We start from the raw sequence: 21,871 nt of genomic DNA, 5'->3' as shown, positions 1-21,871 counted from the left end.
CAAAAGTTTGACTTAAGATAACTTTAGGAATCTATTTATTCAGGGACAGAGGGAGTATATGAATCTAGCTACAGATAGATGGCAACAACAATATTTTCATTCAGATAAGAAGCTAAATAGTGTACGATGGCAACAAGAAATGAACTCGTTTTTGATCAAGCACCTCATGATAATGTTTCTTAGTGTCTTTATGAATCATCAATAGAATTAATAGCAGTAGTCATAGATATATCTGTTAGATAATTTCACCAAGTACTTTATTCTTCTTGATACAGATAATATCAAATATCCATCCATATTTTTGGAATACGGATACGGATAGAGAAATAATAAAAATCAGATTTAAATACATCCATTTTGGCATTTATATTACATTCAAATACAAACACACAGGGGAAATGGATAAGTTAAATAGAAGAATTCCATGCGCGTTGCCGCAGGAAATAGCAATGGCTCTCAAGTACATAGAACTTTGGGGTATAATTTGGAAACATAAGAAGCTAGCTATGTATTGGACAACTTAGAAATTACAATAAGCACTCATCAATATCGTGTAAAAAGATTAAAAGTATAAAAATTGTAAGATCTAGATTTTCTAAGATTATGTGGGACTTTTTAAAAGTAATGATTAATAAATATGGGAAAAGGGAGATGGAAAAGTGGAAATCAAACTAGGATGCATGCATGTACACTACAAAAAGATCCTGAGAATAGCCAATCGTGCTTTATTTTATTTCAGATAATTCACAGCGGATATGGATATTATAGTCTGATACAAATACCAGCGGATATGGATACCAGATAATCCAAATGTTCCACTTTGTACTTTGCATACCGACACAAAGTCTAATCTTCTGGAGTGTGCGCCACGGGAGAAAGAAAAAAGAGAGAAAAACAGTGGGCCGGTGGAATTAGTCAGGCAGCAGCGACCCGCTTCACGCGTGGACAGAGTAAAACAGTGGCTCGGACGAACAACTATTCATGAGTCGCCTCGTTATAATCCGTCCTTTTCAGCTTATTTTTTTAGTCGGAAGTATGTTTTTCTCTCACAACAAATCAATCGGAACAGTATTTCAGCTTGTTTTTTCAGCGAAGCGAACGGGGTCTTTATGTCCCCGACCAAACCGAAAATAGGTCAGTTTCGTTTTCCCTTAACCAAACGCCAAATGGAGTGATGCAATTTCTAAAATTCAAGATAGGTCCATCCCATCCTACCGCGTCTGTTAACCAAATGCAACCGATTTTTTTTTTTTTTACTTTCATCTAACCATATTGTGATCCGCCGGTACGTGGGATCAGCCCTCAAGTTTATTTTGACCGTGATTGCGTTTGTGGGGAAGTGCGGATCGGAGATGTTGCAGTGGTTTTGCGATGCCGCAAGCAGAATTCCTCCCCTTGTTTGGATTGCTAGAAGTGCTATGAAGTTGTTGAGAAACTTCGGTCCTAGTGCACGTGCAATTACCGTGCTATTTTTAAGTTAGATGGTTGTTGAAGCAGTTATTGACAGCTAGATTTTAGTTGCCAATTGTTAACCGATCGAGATCCAAACAGGCCTGTAGAAGACTGTAGTCCTAGACTACAAGTCTACAACCAGTCAAGATATTACATAGGCTTCAGCTTCAAAGAGATGAGCAAGCCTGCAATTGGAAAAATACCAAGCTGCAGCTATGGCGCGTTCGCACTGGCCCGTCGTACTAGCAGCAGTATTCACCACCTTGGCATCGCTACAACAAGGGGCGGTCGCCGGCACTGCTTCCTCCGACCTCGCCGCGCTGCTCACATTCAAGGCGCAGCTTTCCGACCCTCTCGGCATTCTCCGGGAGGGCTGGCCCGCTAACGTGTCCTTCTGCCGCTGGGCCGGCGTGTCGTGCGGCCGGCGCCACCGGCAGCGCGTGACCGCCCTGGTGTTGCCGGACGTGCAGCTGGTCGGACCGCTCTCCCCGCACCTGAGCAACCTCTCCTTCCTCACCGTGCTCAACCTTACCGGCGCCGGCATCTACGGCACCATCCCGGCAGAGCTCGGCCAGTTGCGTCGCCTCAGGTACCTCCATCTTGGACGGAACCGCCTGTCAGGCTCCATCCCCGCGGCTCTTGGGAACCTCACGAGCCTTCAGTTTCTTGATGCGAGCATCAACATGCTCTCCGGTGAGATCCCAGCGGAGCTGCAGGGGCTGCACAATCTTGAATTCATAGCTCTACATGCCAATCAACTGAGTGGAGCGATACCGGCCCAGCTGTTCAACAACACGCCCATGTTAAGCCATGTCTCGCTGGCGAACAACAGCTTGTCGGGAAGGATACCTGACGCCATTGGCTCCCTGCGCAAGCTTGAATTCCTCGCCCTGCAGGTAAACCACCTCTCTGGTGCGATGCCCCCAGCCATGTTCAACATGTCCAGCCTCAGAATGCTGTACATGGCCAATAACAATCTGACTGGCCCAATCCCAGGCGACAACGTCACCTTCAGCCTCCCAATGCTGCAGGTGATATCCCTGTCCCTGAACAACTTCTCGGGTCCAGTTCCGCCGGGCCTTGCGTCGAGCAAGGACGTCCGGATCATCTCGCTGTCTTCGAATCACTTCTCTGGTCCTGTGCCGACATGGCTGGGCAAGCTGCCTGCTCTTACTGGCCTTCTGTTCGGAGGGAATGACCTCGTCGGTCCAATCCCTGATGTCCTTGGCAATCTCACCATGCTCCAAAGGCTTGACCTTTCGTTCTGTAGGCTCCATGGAGAGATCCCAGTGCAATTGGGGCAGCTCACGCATCTTAGCATCCTGATGCTTTCAGACAATCGACTGACAGGCTCCTTCCCATCTTTTCTTGGCAATATGACTGAATTATCTGACATAGAGATGGACTTTTGTATGCTGACTGGATCAGTACCAACCTCACTTGGGAACATGAGATCACTTGTGAGGATCGACATCTCTGGCAATAGTTTCGTTGGTCCCATCCCGGCTCAGATCGGTATGCTCAGGAGACTGGTTCAGCTTCGTCTCCACGACAACAATTTCTCTGGCCCAATACCATGATGGCATCGGTAATCTCACTATGTTAGAGTACATTTCCTTATCTCAAAACCAGCTATCTTCAGGTTTGCCAGCAAGCTTGTTTCTTCTGGATAACCTCGTCAACCTTAATCTGTCCCACAACTCTCTGACTGGTGTGTTACCATCTGATCTTGGTCATATGAAACAAATCGAACTGACGGGTTAAACCACTTGACTACATGAGCTAACACATATACTGGGTTAAACCAACAGCTCCACTAAACCTTTCATTTCGCACCACAAGTTGACATGAGTTCGAAACTTGTGGGTTGGTGATGTTAATAGGCATATAATCATATGAACTTTTGCATGTAAGTTTGACTAAAATATGCATTTGCACTCTTCCATTTTGTTGTCAATTTTCGATGTTTATGGTTACAGTATGCTACTCTAAAATTTTCTTGGGGTCAAAGTTGATTATCTTATTTATTTAGGTCAGGGTTTTATGTGTTAAGTCTTTGCATGTATAGTTTTGACTTGAGTACAGATGGATGGAGCATCGTGACCCTGATTCTGGTCATCGCATTTCTCGCATATATGTTCAGTTGATGTTCGTCTTTCATTTATACATTCAACATTCTATTTATATATGTAAATTTATGGAATCTTTCAATGCAGGTGGCCACTGTTTGGTGAATTTACTTGTCAAAATGCTGTTTTGGCTGAGCGTTTCATTGAAGCAGGTAGCGCGTATGTATCTCTCTGATCTCTATCGCAGAAACACTGTTCATTATGCCTCTTTGCTTCTTGCTGTAGTGCATCTTCCATGAAAGAAGAATCAAGTTTGTCCATTATTCATGTGATCCAATACTATACCATTCCTGTCAGATGTTGCATTTTATACTATTCATTTTTCACAGTGGCTTAAAATGTTCCATTTGTCTTACATTGGTTTGGCAGATATATGCTGAAATTGGAAAAGGCTGATGTATATAGGTTACCGTATCTATCCAGTGGTGCTCCTGGATTTGGTTAGTCCATACTCCCAGGTTATTTATTTCCAGCGCTACATATATAGTCCTATGCAATTCCATCTGATATACTGTGGTGGAAACCACCTACTAGGTGGAAACATGGAAACTAATTCAAAAAACGTATTTCGGTCGTTCAAAAATTTTTGAAACTTGGCACATTGATGGTAATACGTACTCCCATGCAAAAGTTGGAATCCAAACCCGCATTTAAAAAATTCATACGAAAAAAGTTCATGTACACTAAAGGACAAAATTCATGGGTTTTGTCTTTTAGTCCACATGAACCTCATATTTGTCATTTTCGTATGATTTTTTCTAGTTTGAGTTTTCATCTCAACTTTTTTCTTGTGAGTACATATTTTTATGCACTATGCATGTGCCAAGTTTCAAAAAAAAATTAGACGACCGAAATACACTTTTTGAATTGGTTTTCATGTTTTCACCTAGTAACTGGTTTTCACTACATATTTTGTGGTATACTGTCCCAATCATCAAAGGAACTTCTAGAATATTGAATTAATTAGTTTTTCACTTGACTCCATGCATTGCCAATGAATGCCATCTTGCAAATCTAGACTAGGTTGCTATATATGTTATATGCGAAAATAATGTTTTCTGAATAAATACAGTAATCTATTTGCAGTATTTCTAGTTTTCACAATGCTGTAAATTTCTACACTTGTCTTGCAATTTGACTGGGTACTTGTATGTCCTTTTCTTTTAGCTTTGCTTGAAGCTGCCAGGAAGATCGATTTCCAAGATGTACTAAGTAGAATTTCGGCCGGATTTTCGTCCAACAGGTAAGTATATCCAAAGAACAAGGCATCCATATTCTATATGCAGAAGAGCATCTAGTGTAGTTAAGATAGGATGACTATGATTTATTATGTGCAAAAGTAGTAGCACTCAGGAGCATTAGAAAGTTCATTCTGAATAAAGCAACCGATATATACTAGTGACGTGGACCCGTGACAATGTATATTCCTGTTCTGATACAGAAAAATGATAATCTTGTTGCAGTTGGGAAAAACCAATACTGCTTGCATGGGGAATATCTTACAAGTACTTACCGTTGTCGATAGCTGAGGAATTCAAGAAAGCTAATCCCAGCGTTGTAAAACTAGAGGCGATAGAAGGAGCTGGTCATATGCCACAAGAGGACTGGTAATTGTTTTCAGAAGCTTGATGGGTTCAGCCAATTCACGTTTACATACAGTTTCTGTGTACATCGACTAACCTTTAGACTCTGTACGTACATCCTTGACGCATCTCATATCATGTGCAGGCCGGAGAAGGTTGTGAAGGCACTGATATACTTCCTGTAAACATGGACAAAGATCATTGTACCATCTTCCGGGGAACTTGCAAAGATGCATGCTGATTGTCGTGGCTTCATTACGTCCTACTGTCTAATTTCATTGTTCCTTGGATTGCTTAGATTTGGTGGCGCGTGAGCGTGATGTTGGGGGACCCCGTTAGGTATATGTCGATGCCCTCGCCGCCCTTCCACCTCCACCCAAGGTTTCATAAACCCAACCGAGAGCTGGGCAGCTATGAATTCTTGTATTCACTATGGTGCACCAGCACCACGAGCGACACCATGACAGAACAGAACATTAGTGACAGGTCAAGATGTATATTAGTGAGGGGAAAACAAATGTCTATATGAATGTTGCTGTGGACAATATTAGCGACGTGTGTTAGCTCACATCACAGGTGGATAACATGTTATTTCCCTTCTCTGTTATGCACATATTGTGATATTGACGAGGTCTTTATTACAGACGTCTTTGAGAAGATATATCAGGGACGTTTTAGTTTGGACTCAACGTGATGAAGAGACGCTACTCAACACCACCACGCCCCTAGGGGAAAAGGACCAGTGCGGTTAAGCAGCAGTAACTAATGGCATAGCCGCATAGTCAAGGCTGATTGAACAATAGTAATAACATGGCTGATGGGACGCTGAAGCGACTTGAGTAACCTGTAACCGTGCAACGGCGAGATAGCTAGCTAGGCTCAGGCTGCCACCTGTGTGTGGCTGTGTCACCATCGTCACCACCCTGTCCTTGCTTCGCCGCATCGATGAAGCCACTCCCTCCTCACATGAGCTAGCTCTCGCCACCAGACGCGGGCTCTCCGCTCTCTTCCGCCGGTGCGCGCGTCCGGCGACGCAACCGTGGGCCACCGGGATTGTGCAAATTCACAATCGTCCATTCCGGCCGTGGTGTCACCGTCTCTGCACTGCCCATCGTCTTACACATGAGGACGACATGCCACGTGCATGATGCATGCATGGCCGTATCAGACCCATCATGTCGTGTACTTCAACTAAAACACACATCATATTCTACTTGATTCACTGCACATCATATTACGGATCTACTACTGGTAACAGCGCCGCGGCAAACATTTTTCTACGTACTTACGAGCGTGCTCCGCGCCATATATGGGAAGAGATAGGTTATAAAAGGAGCACGAAACGCGTCGCGCTCGTCAGGCCATCGTCCTATGTCTACGTTCGCGCGCGGCACGTACGTACCATTTGAACGCCGAGCGAGCAAATTAAAGCTTAGGATCGGAATAATGGCCACCACCCGCCAACAAGCCACCGCGGCCGCCACCCTCGCGCTCCTCCTCCTCTCAGTCTCCGCTGCGCCGTCCTCGTCATCGCCCGCGCTGCTGCTGACGGCGTCGTCGCGCAAGGTGCTGCACTGGAAGCTGGGCTGCCCGTGGGACGCGGTCAAGTTCGGGGCCTGCGTCGGCGTGCTCGGCGCCGCGGGCCTGCAGGCCGGCGCGCAGCTCGGGAGCAAGTGCTGCGACGTCGTGCAGGGGCTCGTGGCGGCCGAGGCGGCCGCCTGCTTCTGCACCACCGTCAAGGAGACCGTGCTCGGCATCCCCACGGAGTGGGACGTCGGCGTCGGCGTCCTGGCCAGCGCCTGCAAGACGGAGCTGCCCGACGGGTTCAAGTGTGTCTGATGGCATCGCCTGGCCACGAGTGCATGCATGCATCATGCTCTTGCTGCTGTCATTGTGAAACTGAAACCCCAAATGTTATTTGATTTTACTGTGCGAAGTACTATAGCATTTGCATCGTTTTGCCCTTAGCCTTGTGCAAGTGTTGCCGAATGAATAGCACGGATGACTGTAAATTTGTTTGTTCTGCATGAGATGAAAGTGTCTATGGCGCTTGCTGTAAAATGTACCGTATATGCTTTGAATCATTTTGGGGATCTGATCGTCAGAAAGTAGGCAAAATGTTCCATCGCTCGACTGGCCCGGATTCTGTCTATTTGATCAGTAACGCCACGCCGCCGTCACATGACATGCAGCAGACGGGTTGCTCGTAGAGCTTGTCAGGATCACGAGAGGGGGCTACTTCCCTGCTGGTTTTAGCATGTTATGATCAACGTATGATATATGATATAATGCAGGCATCAGGGAACAGTTACCCGACCAAGATCTACCATCTATGCATGCAAAGTTTTCGTGATTGTTCTGGTCAGATCTGGTTCTGTTAGACATCCGATGCAACCACTAGGAAACGAGGACTAGCAGCTAGGCTGCATGCATGACAGCATGAGCTTGGCAACCGAGTTCAGCTAGACTGGTTTCGTGGACTACAGGTATGCATGCATGCATCCGGACTTACTGCTCCAATCCGGTCAAACATAATTTGGCATGCTTTGCCTTTTATTATCTCCTGTAGGTTTTTTTTGTGTGCAATTTTGATCGGTATTTTTTAGAAAAATAGCAAAAAAATGCATTTTTACAATTTTTTTGCGAGTACATTTATACAAATTTTGCTATACTACTGTTCCCTTATAACATTCTATAGTGAGATTGTGAAAGTAATTTTGATATTTTAAGACATATAATTTACACATAGTATGTATGAGTTAATGATTTAAAATTGAACATTGAAAGTTTTTGGCGGTCAAAGTTTGATTTTTTTTTTTTTGGCTAAATCCTTATCAAAAACGTGAATTAACAAGAGGAGGGAATATTAAAAAGAAGAGTACTTGTAAGTTGTAATCTTATCAAGCCCTTTTGTTTAACTCTCTGAAAACAAAAAAGAAGTGTCCAATAGATCGAACAAAGTTCCCTGCATTGCGAAACAAAGAAATGATGAGGCTACTGACAAGAATGAACGAAGTTTCACCGTCCTCTCCTCTCTTATGTGTTCTGAACCAAGCTTTCAAGAATCTATCTGTGGGTTGGGGTTGCCAACTTCACAACAACTTGCCCTTGGGGAAACAATGATCAATGAAACATGTAGCGATCGTGGGCAAACGACGAGCACTGATATACGCAGAATCACGCACCGCCAGCGCTACGAACACGAACAGAGGCACAGAGCAGCGCAACGCGGAAGGGGACGATGCGGTGAGCAGTACGTTTCAATCATGCCCTCGGACGCGACCAAGCGAGTGTCACACGGCTGAGCTTGCTTTGGCGCCATGGCCACGAGCCAAGGCGTCCAGTCCAGCACTGCCAATCCCACTGGCTCTCCACGTGAGCTGTTGCTGCGCCTGCGCTGCATGCCGCCATTGTCGCCGCACCAATGCCCCGGCGCGCGCAATAATGCCCCGGACCCATGCCGCCAGCGCCCGACTATAAAAACGGCGAGCTCCGACGACGCCTCCCGCCACACACAGTACGTACGAGCACCTAGCAGCAGCAGCAGCAATGGAGTCCACCAAGCTCTCCGCGCTGCTGGTGCTCGCCATGCTCGCGCTCTCCTCGTCCCCGCTCACTCTCGCGTGGGAGAAGGCGGAACCGGAGTGCCACTCGTGCGAGTCCGGCTCACCACCCTCGACCGGCGTCCCCCTGCCCCCTATCAGCATACCGTCAGTCCCCCTGCCGCCTGTCAGTATACCGTCGGTCCCCATCCCGAAGCTCCCCGTCCCGCCGGTCACCGAACTGCCGCCGGTCACCTTACCCCCCGTCAGCGGGCTGCCGCCGGTCACCGGACTGCCACCGGTCACCCTCCCGCCCATTCCGATCATCGGAGGAAGCCCGCCGAAGAAGGGCCACCGGAAGGCGTGCCCGCCGCCTCCATCTCCCCCGACGCCGACGCCCACGCCCACGCCCACGCCGTCCTCGGACACGTGCCCCATCGACGCGCTGAAGCTCGGCGCGTGCGTGGACGTTCTCGGCAACGAGGTGCACATCGGCGACGCCAACGTCAAGTGCTGCCCGCTCGTGAAGGGCATCGCCGGGCTCTCCGCGGCGGCGTGCCTGTGCACCGCCATCAAGGCCAAGGTGCTGGACATCTCCGTCTACGTGCCCATCGCGCTGGAGGTGCTCGTCAACTGCGGCTGCGCCGTCCCGCCAGGCTACAAATGCACTTAAACGAGCCCATTCCATTCCATTTCCATCCATCACGCGTGCACAGCAACGTCTCCGATCCTTTTTGCCTTTTGCCCTCCCGAATGCAAAGTTTGAAAGGCTCGTCGACGGATTTGCGTGGAAGCCGCCGCTGGCCTCCAGGTTGTTCAGCTAGTGCATTCTTCCTTATTTCATTTGATTTGCTGTTCTTGTTGCATGACTGTATATGCATCTACTGTCTCCTCAAATGTCACTTGTACTTTGTGTGATCATGTATCAAACTATTTTTTTTCGGATTCGACTATTGTTTGAAGTGTAAAATTAAGGGGCATTGTCACACATCGTTTATTGAAATCTCCAGAACTGGGAACATGTCAGAAGCAAACTCGCCTGATGATTCAATTCAGAAGTCAGAACACCGCTATAAGCCATCGCCCTGTTCGCTATAAACCGTACTTTTTCAGCCAACGAACAGTATTTTTTTCTCAGAGCAAATCAGCCAACGGTACCTTCAGCCATAGCTTATCAGCCATGTGCTTCTGAACTTTCATTTCCAGGCTTCCAGCAAACAAACATGTCAGAGCCCCCACATAACTGTAAGGATGGGGATGGTGCTCCAATGGGTATCCTCTGTTCTCCTCTAGTTCAACTCAAAGAACTAATTGGACACCTCATTTTTGTATATATAGTTCATTAAGTTGAATTAGAGAAGAACCAGGGTTCGTTCCACCCCCATCCTTACGTAACTGTGTATGCAAGAGACTACTTCTCGACATAATGTTAAGAAATTTCTAAGCATCATATAATCCACAAGGGTAGCATTATTTATGTACAAATCGACCGTACTAAGTCGAACTCCCCAATCGAGACCATCTGTGTTTCTCCTTCTAAAGCTGGAGATACCTATCGAGCACTGTAGATCTTTGCACACTAAGAACTAGGAGCAGGAGCAGCCTCCAGTAAGCTCAAGTACTCTGCAATTGCCTGTCCTTCGTTACTGACATCAATATCGTAGTCATCCAAGGCATCCCCCGTCAGTTCATTGGCAAGCTCACTTTCCATCGACGCATCCCTGGCTGGAACTGGATGAGAGTTTGCGCCTTCGTCTTCATCATCGGCAGCTACTTCATCAATCATAATTTCATCTTGGTTCGCAGTTTCTTCATTGTTCATCGGAGGGGCATCTCCATCTGCAGCATGTGGAGGAGCATCTCCATCTGCAGCATGTGGAGGAGCATCTCCTCCATCCGCAGGAAGTGGTGGAGCATCTCCATCAGCAGGATGTGGTGCATCATTGACAGAAGTCTGAGAGCTGTTGATTGCTGGAGCAGCCCTGGCAACAGCTGCCCTAGAGCTCGATGATCCTGCACAATTTTGAAAGGGAGTGAAATTTCATTACTCCAATTGATTTGAGGCCACACAATTTTGAAGAGATCTGTGATAACCCATACATACCACGAGATGCCCGGTTTCTCTTTGCCTGAATTTTACTCTGCAATTAAACATAATGTGTTAGCAACTGTGGAGTAGCTTCTTGAGTAAAAGAAAACAAAGGGGGTGCAGAGAAAGGCATACTTGTAGGATGCAGTTTTGTTCAGGATTTGTCAAAAGGTCTAATGCTTTGTCAGCATCATTTTCATTTATGCGCAGTGCTTCTGCAGCAAGATACTTCTCAAATCTTGAAGATTGAAACAACCAGTCAGTAATAAACAGGAAATACAGGCAGTAAAAATCAACGGCTATGTAAAATTAGCATCACCATGCACAAACAACACAAATGTATTTTGCCTTTGTATCTGACATATAAGTACTCAATTTCTAAAAGGTCTGTGGCAGCCAGATAGGTGTCCTAAAACTATTTAAAGTTTAAACACTTCTAGTTTTCTAAGGTTGGTCTACAATGTCTTTCACTAGATCAGATGAAACATGAAACAAATGGAAAACTAAGGTGATGTTGCAGTAACTAAAATAGAGTTGCAAAAGAAACCCTTCTGGCAAAAGAAACAATAATAGCTATTCTAAGGTCCTTAGCCAACAGTAGCTATGTGCCAATAAAATAAAATATTACTACCTTTCATCACAAACATTTGGTCAATAACATTCCTCTGTAACAACTACTACTTCAATTTGACTCATTGTTTGCAATCAACCAAATGTTGAATAAAATTAAGCCCATACACAATATGATTGAAGAGCTGACATTGTTTTGGGTGGGTGTGTCAAGCATTCTGGTGGCCTTTTCAAACACTTCTATTTTGTTATGTCAGACTTACTAGCTGAATCAGGGCTCATGTTTGGCCATTATACATCCTGTTTTTCCAGGTTTAGGCCCCAATCCAGCTGGCAGTTTACTAGAACAGCACATGGAAATACAATTAAAAACAACTCTTGAGAAAAGACCAACATTCTTACCCGATGGCAGTCAAGCCTTTCAGCTTCTGCATGTCAACTGCCTTGTTCATGGGAGTTTTACCATATGCCATTTGTTCCCTAGGATAACACCAAGAAAGTTCACTACTCAGCTAAAAAAAAAGATCAAGAAAGAGGGGAAGGGGTAGACTTCATGATGAGGAGCTCACAGAATCTCTCTTTGTCTCACTCGGTCCTCCTCTCTTCTACGAATTTTCTTTTCACGCTCCTCACATAAGAGTTCAACTGATGATTGAATATCATAGCCAGTCATCTTCAATGCTCTTTTTGCAGATCGTGCTTCATAGCCCATATCCATTAACATCAATATAGCTTCCTCTGGTACTTGAAGCTAAAGTTCATATCCGTTTAACAAAATTTAAGGGTGAGACTGATTTGTTGACATGAAAAGATGCTAAAGCACTGGAGGTTCAGAGGAATAGTATGCTATAAGAAGAAAATAAAACATCTTTCTACAGAAATAATATGCTATAAGAAGAAAATAAAACATCTTTCTACAGAATGTACCTGCAGGTATTTAGCATGGGCAGAAGTGAGAGATCCACGCGCCTTTTCAACATGACCATTATGGTATGCCACCACTCCTTCCAAAAGCTCCAGCCTTACATAACTATTACGCAACAAAGGAAAAAAATGTATGCTAGGCGTCAACACAAGTGAACTGTAGAATGCTACAAAAGGAAAGTACCCACAAAGAACCAAGACAACAAAAAAGCTGAATAAATTCCCAGTTAGTTTCTTAAAAAGCATATATATCTATATTTCTATAGCTCCTTCCCTCTACTGGTCTTTTTACCCTATTAAAGAAGATGCTGGGACCTTCCATTCACACACACAGAAACTTTTTTCCACAAATGTTCCCATACATTTGTGTCTAAGTAGCAATTCAGACTTTTAATTGAAAATGAACACATTCAGTAATAAAAAAAATATATAATACAGTAAGAGGCAAAATAAAAGTAAGGGTCTCACATAGCAAGATCAGCTTGCCGGCCAGCCTGGAGTATTCTGAAGCGAGTGGAATCTTTCCCATGAGAACGTTCAAAACCTAACCGTGCTTTTTCTAGGCGAGTCCCTGCGACCTCTAAGCATGATACATCACGAAGCACAAAATAACACCATACTATATCTAGTTGAAGCATTGGCACATTATCAACTTTCTGCAGAACATGTACACCAAGTATAAGTAAAACTTTCAGCATGAAGTGGGAATATTCTTGAATATTCGAGTTACCTCAATAAGCTTTGGGTCACAAAGGGAGAAAGCTTCCTGTTACGGCAACAAAGAAAATGTCAATCCATATCAGTTCGAAAGCTTTTTTTTTTTTGCGACGATGTCAGTTCGAAAGCTATGCACGTTTCTTTTAATGGTAAGATTACACTACAGCCACATAAGCTAGATAGGAAGCATGGTAGGACACTAAACAGCAGTGTACCTCAGCCATTGTTAACACATCTAGTGCTTCCTTGTACATTCCCCTCTTCATCTGAGTTTTAGCTTTTTGGTGAAGCATTAGAGCCATCGTCAAAGCCCTAAGGTAAGATTGATGATGATGGTGTTAAATAGTAAACATCATATGAGTCATCATAAATAGAAGATTCAGTCTATTACCTTTTATCATCTACAGATCCAAACATCACTTTCTGGCCACTTTGATCCTCAAGATCTAAGTTGTAGTCTTCTTCTGCAAGGTAGGAGCCATCTGTGTGCCTTTGAGACAATGCTTTTGCAGCTTGCCTACAAAATCATCGTATTCGGTGGTCATCCAGTGAAACAACTTTGTGAGTTCCTAGTGAGTTCAATGCAACTTCAAGACTAGTCCTGGTTACATGTCGTTCCAAGTATACAATTTAATCAAACAAACTATCAGCCTTCTTTCAGGTTCAGTACGAGCCCTATCCTGCCTCATCTAGTAGTTGATTAAAGTACTGAATTCCATATTATGAAGTATGCACTATGACCTCCATTAGATCTTTTCCAGATTATATGGTTGTTCTCAACTTTTAATTTTCCATATTATGAATTATGCATCATGATCTCCATGACTTCTTTTCCAGATTATATGGTTCTTCCCAATTTTTGTACATCAAGACTGAATTAACAATTTCTTACTACTGCATTGAATACCAACTAGGAACAACTTCGAATCTGTTAGGTTTTGCAGTTACAACTACGTAATTAGAGCAGTAAACGCATCAATCAAGTTATTAATTTCACAATGCCAAAGTGCAATACTTTCAGCACCAGACTAAGGGAACGGAAACCTAAGTACCTAATAACAATCCCAAAAAGAAAACAAAGAACCCTAAGAGTTCTGATCCTTACCACAGCCTGACAAGCCTTGCAGCGTGCTCCTCCTCAGCCTTCGCCTTGGCGGCCTCGGCTGCAATTTCTTTGGCGCGATCGGGGGATGTAAGGGAGGAGAGCACCTTGGCGTTGGCCTTAAGTCCGGCCTCCCGCAGCGAGGCGGGGGGTTCATCCTTGAGCACGCGGCCGCCGAAGATGAGGCCGACGCACTCAGGCCCCACGCCGTCCCCAACCCGCCGCGCCACCTCCGCCCGCAGCATCGGCACCGTCCAGGCGCCCAGGTCCACCTCCAGGGCGCCGGCCCACTTGCCGACCACCCGAATTCGCTCCGCCGCCGGCGCGGGGACCTCTTCTGACGCCATCGGGATGATCGGAGTTGGAGTTGGGGCTTGGCTCGACTGTTGGGGACTTGGGTGCGTCGATGGTTTTTCCGTGGCTTTTGTAAGCACTTTGGGAATTTGGGTCCGGCGAGGCTTCTTATCAGAGTCTAACTTTTTTTCCTTTACGGAGTATTTTTTTTAGATGGGATAGAGGCTAACTCTTTTTTCTTTTTTTTTTCTTTTTTTGAAACTGACAGAGGCTAACTTGGGCAGGAAGAAGAAGATGAGGAAGGATAATCGAAGGAGCAGCCTAACCGGGCGAGTTCAGAAGTTCGGTTTGGCTACCGTTTCTGTACCCCTCGACCTTCTCTCTTGTAGGCCTTCGATGGGTGTTTAGATCCGATTAGTCAGCAACTCAACATTATGAACTAAGGATGTGTTTGCTATCTCTAAAGTTTAAAGCTCTAAAAACTTTAGAGCATTTTAGATCATTTTTTAGTCTAAAACTCTAATATGAGGTGGGCTAAAATTTAGACCTAATTTTAGACCACCTGTTTAGAGCTTTATCTCTAAAGTTTAGAGATCTAAAGTTTAGAAGAGATAATCCAAACAGGCCCTAAGCTAATCAGCCTTTAATCACCACTTAGACTATATTTAATTCTACAAATTGGTATCCAAAATCTAGGGCTAATTGTTAATCATGGGATCTAAACACACTTTTATATTATCAATTAATTGATTATACAAGCGATTATGAGCCAGTTCCAATTTTATTAAGCCCACCCAATATTCTAGCCACACTGACCTCCTCCTAGTTAGCTCCCACTTTCTTCATTCCAGGAAATAGAAGTTTGACGATAAGTAATACTAACACTCTACTCATTTTAACATGCTAACACATGGAAATTGTGGATGTAGCTCCTCTAGGTTTTTCTAGATGGCTAGATAGTGTGACATATGATCACTTGATGGGAATTTGCTCGAACAGATGGTGTGTCCAGATATCTAGCATAGCTGCCCACCTGCCTAGGTATCAACAATTCAACAACATCATAAAGAAGTATAGAGGATACTGGTGCAAAGCCATTTAAATGCTTGAGTCAGAACACATGGTTTTTTAAGGCTATGTGAACATCAAATGGATGACAAATCTAACTTATAAGCAATAGCCCCAACATGAGCCAACGCGCGATAGGGGCCAAAGAAACAAAAGGAGAGCCTATAGTGAGAGGGCGCTAAAGAAGCTTGGACATACGGTTGGGAACTTCAAGAAAACCTAGACACCGACTTGAAAATGTGCTTAGAGCTATGCTTGTCTAACTGCTTCTTCGTGTGGGCTTGAGCATGAAGCAAATGTTGTTTGATTAGATCTTGCATTAGAACGTGTTCTACCAGCCATGTGTTGGTTTCAGGTGCAGCAGAACCAACCAAAACGAGAGAAAGGCTGAAATGATAGGTAGATAGCCATAGAGTACGTCAAAAGTAGATCAAACGAGTACCAAATGGAAGCTAGAATTGTACCATAGCTCCGCAAAGAGAGAGGCAGTGCACCCACTTGGAGGGGTATGCGCATGTAGCGAAGCTATGTGTCACGTGGTCAAAACCACGGCAAGCATGTTATTCGAGTCGATGTCAGAGTACGGGGTCTCCGGTGGCTTGGATGGACTCAGGAACACAAGAATCACGCAGAGAAAACGCAATGGTTTATCCTGGTTTGGGCCAATTCGGTCCCTACATCTAGCAGCTGATGATCTTTATACTCAAGAGCACCTAAAATCTAGGAGGTTACAGCAGAGTGTAAAGGAAGAAAGTTTGGTAGGGGGGTTAGCTAAGTGCTAATCCTAAGGTTGCCTCACCATCGGTGGAGTCTCCCCCTCATCAGAGAGGAAGGAGATGGTGGGATGTGGTGGAGGGGCTCTCGGTGCCCCTCTCCGGGTTGCCTTGCTCTCGGAGCAGAGCAGAGGCAGATGGAATGGAGTGTCTGGTGATCGAATTAGGATCCTCCCCCCTCTAGGTCTGACCTTATCCCTTATATAATGAGATAGGTCAGGTACAAGGCGGTTTGAAGATTCTAGTCTATGGTCTACCTACGTCGGAGTCCAGGAGGGGCTTGCAGCGGTGCGCCGTGGATCGTCGAGGTGTCTTGGAGCCGAATAAGCCTAGGCGTCGTCCAGCTGCTCTGTTCTGACACTCTACGTGTTAGAGGGTGTCAGCTTGGACCGGCCTCCCTTAGGTGAGACCTTCTGGAATCTTCTTGGTGGCAAAGGAGGTCGGCTCCGAGGGCTAATGTGTGGGCCCGGAAGCTTTGTCTTCTTATGTCATGCCCCGAACGTGACCCTATCGGAGGAGCAGTTGGTAGGGACATGCCTAGGAAGCGGCGCTAAGGAGCCCTCTAGCATTGGTAGCCTAGGGCTTGTCTTCTTGTGCCCGGGCCTTGGCTGACATCGTTAGCTAGGCAGGAGCCAAGGGCTAGGCCCAAAGGTGTCGTAGATCAGGAGCCCAAGGCTAGGGGAAGCCCCGAGCCCCAAGCGGAAGCTATGATCGAGTCAGGCTCGGTCAGGTCTCTTTGCCAGAGGGTGCACGCGAGCATGCCCGATGGGCATAGCCCTCAAGCCCCTGGGCGATCCTGAAGGGGTTGGTCGAGGGGTCTTCTTCATTCGAGAACCATTGGACCTGAGGCTTAATATACCTATATGTTAGGATCTTGTTAGGAGCTCTCGAGCCCTTCGTGGCATCACCTGGCGTGATGGCGATGAAGTTCTAGGCGTTGTCATACTCGTGCCCCGACATGGTGCTGATCTTGTAGGCGCCCGGCCAAATCACCCGTGAGACGCAGAAGGGTCCTTCCCAAGGTGGAGATAGCTTGTGACGCTTCTTGGATGGGGTGGCTCTCTGGAGGACAAGATCACCTACAACAAAGGAACACTCATGTACTCGTCTGGCGTGATAGCGACGAAGTCCTTGCTGGTAATCGGCAGACCACACCACGGTGGTGTTTCGCTCTTCTTCGAGCATGTCGATGTCCGCCTAGCGTTGTTCCTCTACTCGCTGCTTGTCATAGAAGTGGACACGCGGAGCATCGAAGTCGAGGTCAGAGGGGATGACCGCCTCAGCCCCATAGACGAGGAAGAAAGGGGTGTAGGCTCTAAAGCAGGGAGGGGAGTTTGTCCACCCACCGTCCGCACGTGGATCTTGAGCTCGTTGTAGATGCAAGTTTTGATCCCCTGGTGGATTAGCCCATTAGCGTGCTAGACTTGACCGTTGGACTCGGGGTGATAGACTGGAGCCCAATCCACCCAAATTTGCTAGGAATCACAGAAGTTCGGGAACTTACGACCTATGAACTAGGTGCCATTGTTAGTAATAATGTGATTGAGGACTCCGAACCTATGGATGATATCTTGGATAAGCACGACCGCCCACACTAACTTGAGGTTAGCGATGGGCCATACTTCGATCCACTTGGTGAACTTATCGATGGTGACCAAGAGGTGATCGAAGCCCCCAGGGTGCCTTCTTGAACTCCCCGACCATGTCAAGGCACTAGACCATGAATGGCTAGGTGATGGGAATAGTCTAGAGCACCTAGGCTAGTAGGTGGCTCTTCTTGGCGTAGTACTGGCATCCCTTGCACGTCTTGATGAGGTCTTGAGTGTTGACGAGGGCAGTTGGCCAGTAGAAGTCATGTCTGAAAACCTTCCCCATGAGGGCACACGGCCACGCGTGGTGGGCGCAGATGTCACTGTGGATGTCAAGGAGTAGTTCCCTCTCTTCCTCTAGGGTGACACACCGTAGGAGCACCTCAGAGGCACTCTGGCAATAGAGATGTCCATAGAGGACTTGATAGCTCTTGGCTCACCAGACCAGCCTGTGGGCGTCAGCAATGTTGTCGGGGAGGATCCCCCACTTGAGGAAGTCGAGGAAGTATGCCATCCAATCTTTTTGATGTCTCAAGCAACCGATTGGAAGCTTCACCCAATGCGCTCCCGAGGTCTTGGTGGACTGGCTCTAGGTCCGTAGGAGGGCGTCGGTGACCTACCTAGGGTCACCTCATGGGCCTTGGTAGGTGGGCCATCGTCCACCCTGATGGGGGGTAGTCAGTTCTTGTCTTCTGCGCTTCATGGGGCACACCGGTTAGTCAAGAAGGGCATCATCTAGCGGCCCAATGCCACGTTGGTTGTGCATGGTGACCGCGAGCATGCACTCCTAGGGGGACAGTGCTCCTTCGATGGTGTAGGTCGAGGTTGAGGTGGTGCTAGCCCTTGCCCTCCTTGAGGTGGATCGAGGGGGTGTCGAGGACGTCAAGGAAGACTCCAGACAGCGGGGGCTTCTGGGAGGATGCCAGCCTTGCCAAGGAGTCAGCCTCCTCGTTGTCTTGTTAGAGGACGTGATGGAGCTTGATGCCGTTGAACTTGTCCTCTAGCTTTTGGACCTCTATGCAGTAGGCCTCCATCTTCATGTTATGGCAAGTCGACTCCTTCATGACTTGGTTGATAACCAGTTAGGAGTCTTCTCGTACAAAGAGGCACCGAGCACCGAGCTTGATGACTGCTTGGATACCATGGAGGAGCATCTCGTACTCTACAACATTATTAGTGGCCTAAAAGTGGAGTTGAAGGTCGTACCTTAGTTTGTCACCGCTGGGGGATATGAGGAGATTCCCCACGTATGCCCCCTCAAGGGTAAGGGAGCCGTTGAAGTACATGGTCCAGTACTCCACCTTGACGGGGGCGGTCGAGGCCTGCTCCTCGATCTACTCCACGATGAAGTTGGTGAGGGCTTGGGACTTGATCATGGTGAGGGGGCATAGGTGATGTTGAGGTCCATGAGCTTGAGCCCCCACTTGGTGACGCGGTCGGTGGACTCCTAGTTGCTGATGACATCCCCCAAGCCACTGGAAGACACGACCACCATAGGGTGGGCATTGAAGTAGTGCTAGAGCTTATGCTTGGTGATGAACATGGCATAGAGGAGCTTTTGGATCCTTAGGTACCAGGCCTTCAAGTCAGAGAGGACCTCGCTAACAAAGTACACCGGCCGTTGGACCTTGAGGGTGTGGCCCTCCTCCTCGCGTTCCACCACTAGAGCTGCATTGACAGTGTGCGATGTGGCAGTGGTGTAGAGGAGCAGAGTCTCCCCCGCTGAAGAGGAGGTCAGGACCGGCGGTGTAGTGAGGAAGTCCATCAGCCTTGTGAGCACTTCCTAAGCTTCCTACGTCCGCTCAAAATGGTCATATTTCTTTAGGAGCTTGTATAGTGGAATACCTCATTCCCCAAGGTGGGATATGAAGCGGCTGAGCATGACTAGACACCCAGTGAGCCTCCAAGCTCCTTTTAGGTTTTTGACTGGCTCCATGTCCATGATCGTGGAGATCTTCTCGGGGTTGGCCTCGATACCGCACTCAGAGACGATGAAACCCAGGAGCTTCCTCGCTGGGACCCTAAACATACACTTCTCTAGGTTGAGCTTGATGTGGTTGGCGTGAAGGTTGGTGAAGGTTTCCTCTAGGTCGCCAATTAGTTGCACAGCCGCTCAAGACTTAATGATGATGTCATCGACATAGACCTCTAGGTTGTGGCCGATTTGCTCCCTAAAACACCTCTGCATCATTTTCTAGAAGGTGGCCCTAGTGTTCTAGAGGCCAAATGACATGGAGGTGTAGCAAAAGGCGTCGAAGGGGGTGATAAAGGACGTGGCCAGCTGATTGGAGGGATCCATTGTGATCTGGTGGTACTCAAAGTACGCATCCAGAAAGCAGAGGGCCTCACAGCCGGTGGTGGAGTCGACCACCTGGTCAATCCGAGAAAGGGGGAACAAGTCCTTGGGATGGGCCTTGTTGAGGCTGGTGTAGTCGATGCACATTCTCCACTTCTCATTCTTCTTCTTGACCAGGACAGGATTGGCCAGCCAGTTGGGGTGCTGGACCTCCCTGATGAAGCCAGTGTCGAGGAGCCTAGCGAGCTCCTCTCTGATGGCCTTACGCTTCTCTTCGTCGAAGCGGCAGAGGTGCTGCTGCACTAGCTTGGCTTCAGCCTAGATGTTGAGGTAGTGCTCGGCGATCTCTCAAGGGATGCTGGGCATGTTGGAGGGCTTTCACGTGAAGACGTCGATGTTGTTGCGCAGGAACTCTGTGAGGGCCTAAAAGTGCATCTAGCACTTGAGTGGGTTTTGGATGATTGAATGACAACATGATTAAAGGTCTAACCCATTTGTTAAGTGTGGACAGGTAATAGGTTATCTCACAGATACTTAATGAAAGCCAAAATGATGTGTTATTGTATAAATAATCTAGTTCAAGCATAAGACAACAATGCAAATGAAATTTATGCAAAGTCTTATTTATTGTGGGATTTCTATGTACTGTGTGAAAGCAAGCTCGTAAGAATTAATTAATGAGACATAAGGGATTACATATGGAATGGTCTCATATTTGAAGCTTGCTAAATTGAAATGAAAAAGATAACAATACAAATGAATGGTTGATTCAACACAAGATGTGACTTGATCGCTTGAGATGGTGAAGATAACAGGGAAAGGCTTCGAGGTACTAAGCAAGGGTGAAGGGCAAGCGATGGCTTGGCGGCTGAAGAACCTAGCTAGGGTGAAGAAAGAAGTACTTGCATTTAGTTGAGGTACTAATCAAACTACAATGGTCATATTGATGTGGAGGATCAAATCTATATTGGACAAAGTGTTTGAAGTGACTTGATGCATTTGAAGTTATTCATATTTGATGAATGGAATCAAGTCATGTGCTTAAGATGGCTATGCTCAAGTGACAAGATCAATATCAACATGTTAGCACCCTTACTTGATGAAGATTGAAAGAGACGACAGTAATTCAAAAGAGGTCAACTCAAGCGGTATAAATTCATTTTTTCTTTAATCTTGAGTTTAATAGGTATGTCATACTATTAAGAGGGATGCATCATGTTGATAGATAATGTTTCATAAGTGTTTAAGCCAATCCATATGAGTTTTGAGTATTTGAGAGATAAAAGAGCTAACTGATTTCTTGCTGGTCTGCCAATATCGGACGTGTCCGGTATTCATATCGGACGTGTTCGGTATTTGCCCAGCAATGGTAAAATTGTTGTTCTCAGGTTGGTTCATCGGGAGTTCCGATGTCTTGCGCTTTAACTAACTTGGAGAGTTCACTGTGGTGGTCATACCATATGAACGACCAGGGGCCAACGGCTAGTTTTCAAATGCCTTGAGGGTTGAGAGTTCCGACGTGAGTCAGGAGTTCTGAAGGTCAGAAGTTCTGGCATGCGTCGGGAGTTTCGACACCTCGAAAACTTCAACTCAGTTACATAGTTTTCAAATATGCTGAGGGTCTAGAGTTCCGACGGTCGAGAGTTCTGGTATTCATCGGGAGTTCCAACGCCTCACATTGTCACTGTAACTTAGTTACCGTTAAGGCAGTATAAGTCATACCAGACGTGTTTGGTGTGGCAA

At 46.4% G+C, this 21,871-nt stretch overlaps 4 protein-coding genes across 4 annotated transcripts; 3 read left to right on the top strand and 1 right to left on the bottom strand.

The window, feature by feature from the left end:
* The first annotated feature begins 1,635 nt into the window (after nucleotides 1-1,635).
* Nucleotides 1,636-5,738, top strand: LOC136498466 (leucine-rich repeat receptor-like serine/threonine-protein kinase BAM2). Its single transcript, XM_066494395.1, has 6 exons — nucleotides 1,636-2,041; nucleotides 3,669-3,740; nucleotides 3,951-4,021; nucleotides 4,749-4,824; nucleotides 5,045-5,188; nucleotides 5,310-5,738. Exons 1-6 carry the CDS (start codon nucleotides 1,668-1,670, stop codon nucleotides 5,347-5,349), a joined length of 777 nt encoding a protein of 258 aa, XP_066350492.1. The 5' UTR covers nucleotides 1,636-1,667; the 3' UTR covers nucleotides 5,350-5,738.
* A 787-nt stretch (nucleotides 5,739-6,525) lies between these two features.
* On the top strand, nucleotides 6,526-7,255 carry LOC136495290 (putative lipid-binding protein AIR1). The gene has a single exon (XM_066491255.1). The coding sequence runs from the start codon at nucleotides 6,536-6,538 to the stop codon at nucleotides 7,001-7,003; it is 468 nt and encodes a 155-aa protein (XP_066347352.1). The 5' UTR covers nucleotides 6,526-6,535; the 3' UTR covers nucleotides 7,004-7,255.
* Nucleotides 7,256-8,655: 1,400 nt separating this feature from the next.
* LOC136498217 (36.4 kDa proline-rich protein-like) lies at nucleotides 8,656-9,712 on the top strand. The gene has a single exon (XM_066494165.1). It carries the CDS (start codon nucleotides 8,714-8,716, stop codon nucleotides 9,377-9,379), a length of 666 nt encoding a protein of 221 aa, XP_066350262.1. The 5' UTR covers nucleotides 8,656-8,713; the 3' UTR covers nucleotides 9,380-9,712.
* Nucleotides 9,713-10,130: 418 nt separating this feature from the next.
* On the bottom strand, nucleotides 10,131-14,551 carry LOC136497008 (uncharacterized). The gene is made up of 11 exons (XM_066492793.1): nucleotides 14,112-14,551; nucleotides 13,398-13,523; nucleotides 13,222-13,318; nucleotides 13,020-13,055; nucleotides 12,758-12,945; nucleotides 12,293-12,395; nucleotides 11,935-12,116; nucleotides 11,768-11,845; nucleotides 10,931-11,033; nucleotides 10,811-10,847; nucleotides 10,131-10,719 (listed from the first exon to the last, which is right to left on the bottom strand). The coding sequence occupies exons 1-11, from the start codon at nucleotides 14,453-14,455 to the stop codon at nucleotides 10,286-10,288; spliced, it is 1,728 nt and encodes a 575-aa protein (XP_066348890.1). The 5' UTR covers nucleotides 14,456-14,551; the 3' UTR covers nucleotides 10,131-10,285.
* Nucleotides 14,552-21,871: the final 7,320 nt, after the last annotated feature.

The sequence above is a fragment of the Miscanthus floridulus genome, chromosome 12 (assembly GCF_019320115.1).
Source record: "Miscanthus floridulus cultivar M001 chromosome 12, ASM1932011v1, whole genome shotgun sequence".
Taxonomy (NCBI): Eukaryota; Viridiplantae; Streptophyta; class Magnoliopsida; order Poales; family Poaceae; genus Miscanthus; species Miscanthus floridulus.
Note: the sequence above shows the minus strand (reverse complement) of the source record. Positions and strands in the feature narration are given on the sequence as shown.

Coding starts and splice junctions, on each gene's coding strand:
- LOC136498466 (XM_066494395.1), top strand. CDS start 1,668: ATGGCGCGTTCGCACTGGCCCGTCGTACTAGCAGCAGTATTCACCACC. Junction 2,042..3,668: donor GGCCAGTTGCGTCGCCTCAG/GTACCTCCATCT, acceptor CTTTCAATGCAG/GTGGCCACTGTTTGGTGAAT. Junction 3,741..3,950: donor TTCATTGAAGCAGGTAGCGC/GTATGTATCTCT, acceptor TTGGTTTGGCAG/ATATATGCTGAAATTGGAAA.
- LOC136495290 (XM_066491255.1), top strand. CDS start 6,536: ATGTCTACGTTCGCGCGCGGCACGTACGTACCATTTGAACGCCGAGCG.
- LOC136497008 (XM_066492793.1), bottom strand. CDS start 14,455: ATGGCGTCAGAAGAGGTCCCCGCGCCGGCGGCGGAGCGAATTCGGGTG. Junction 13,524..14,111: donor GCAAGGCTTGTCAGGCTGTG/GTAAGGATCAGA, acceptor ATGATTTTGTAG/GCAAGCTGCAAAAGCATTGT. Junction 11,846..11,934: donor GTGAGACAAAGAGAGATTCT/GTGAGCTCCTCA, acceptor GTGTTATCCTAG/GGAACAAATGGCATATGGTA.
- LOC136498217 (XM_066494165.1), top strand. CDS start 8,714: ATGGAGTCCACCAAGCTCTCCGCGCTGCTGGTGCTCGCCATGCTCGCG.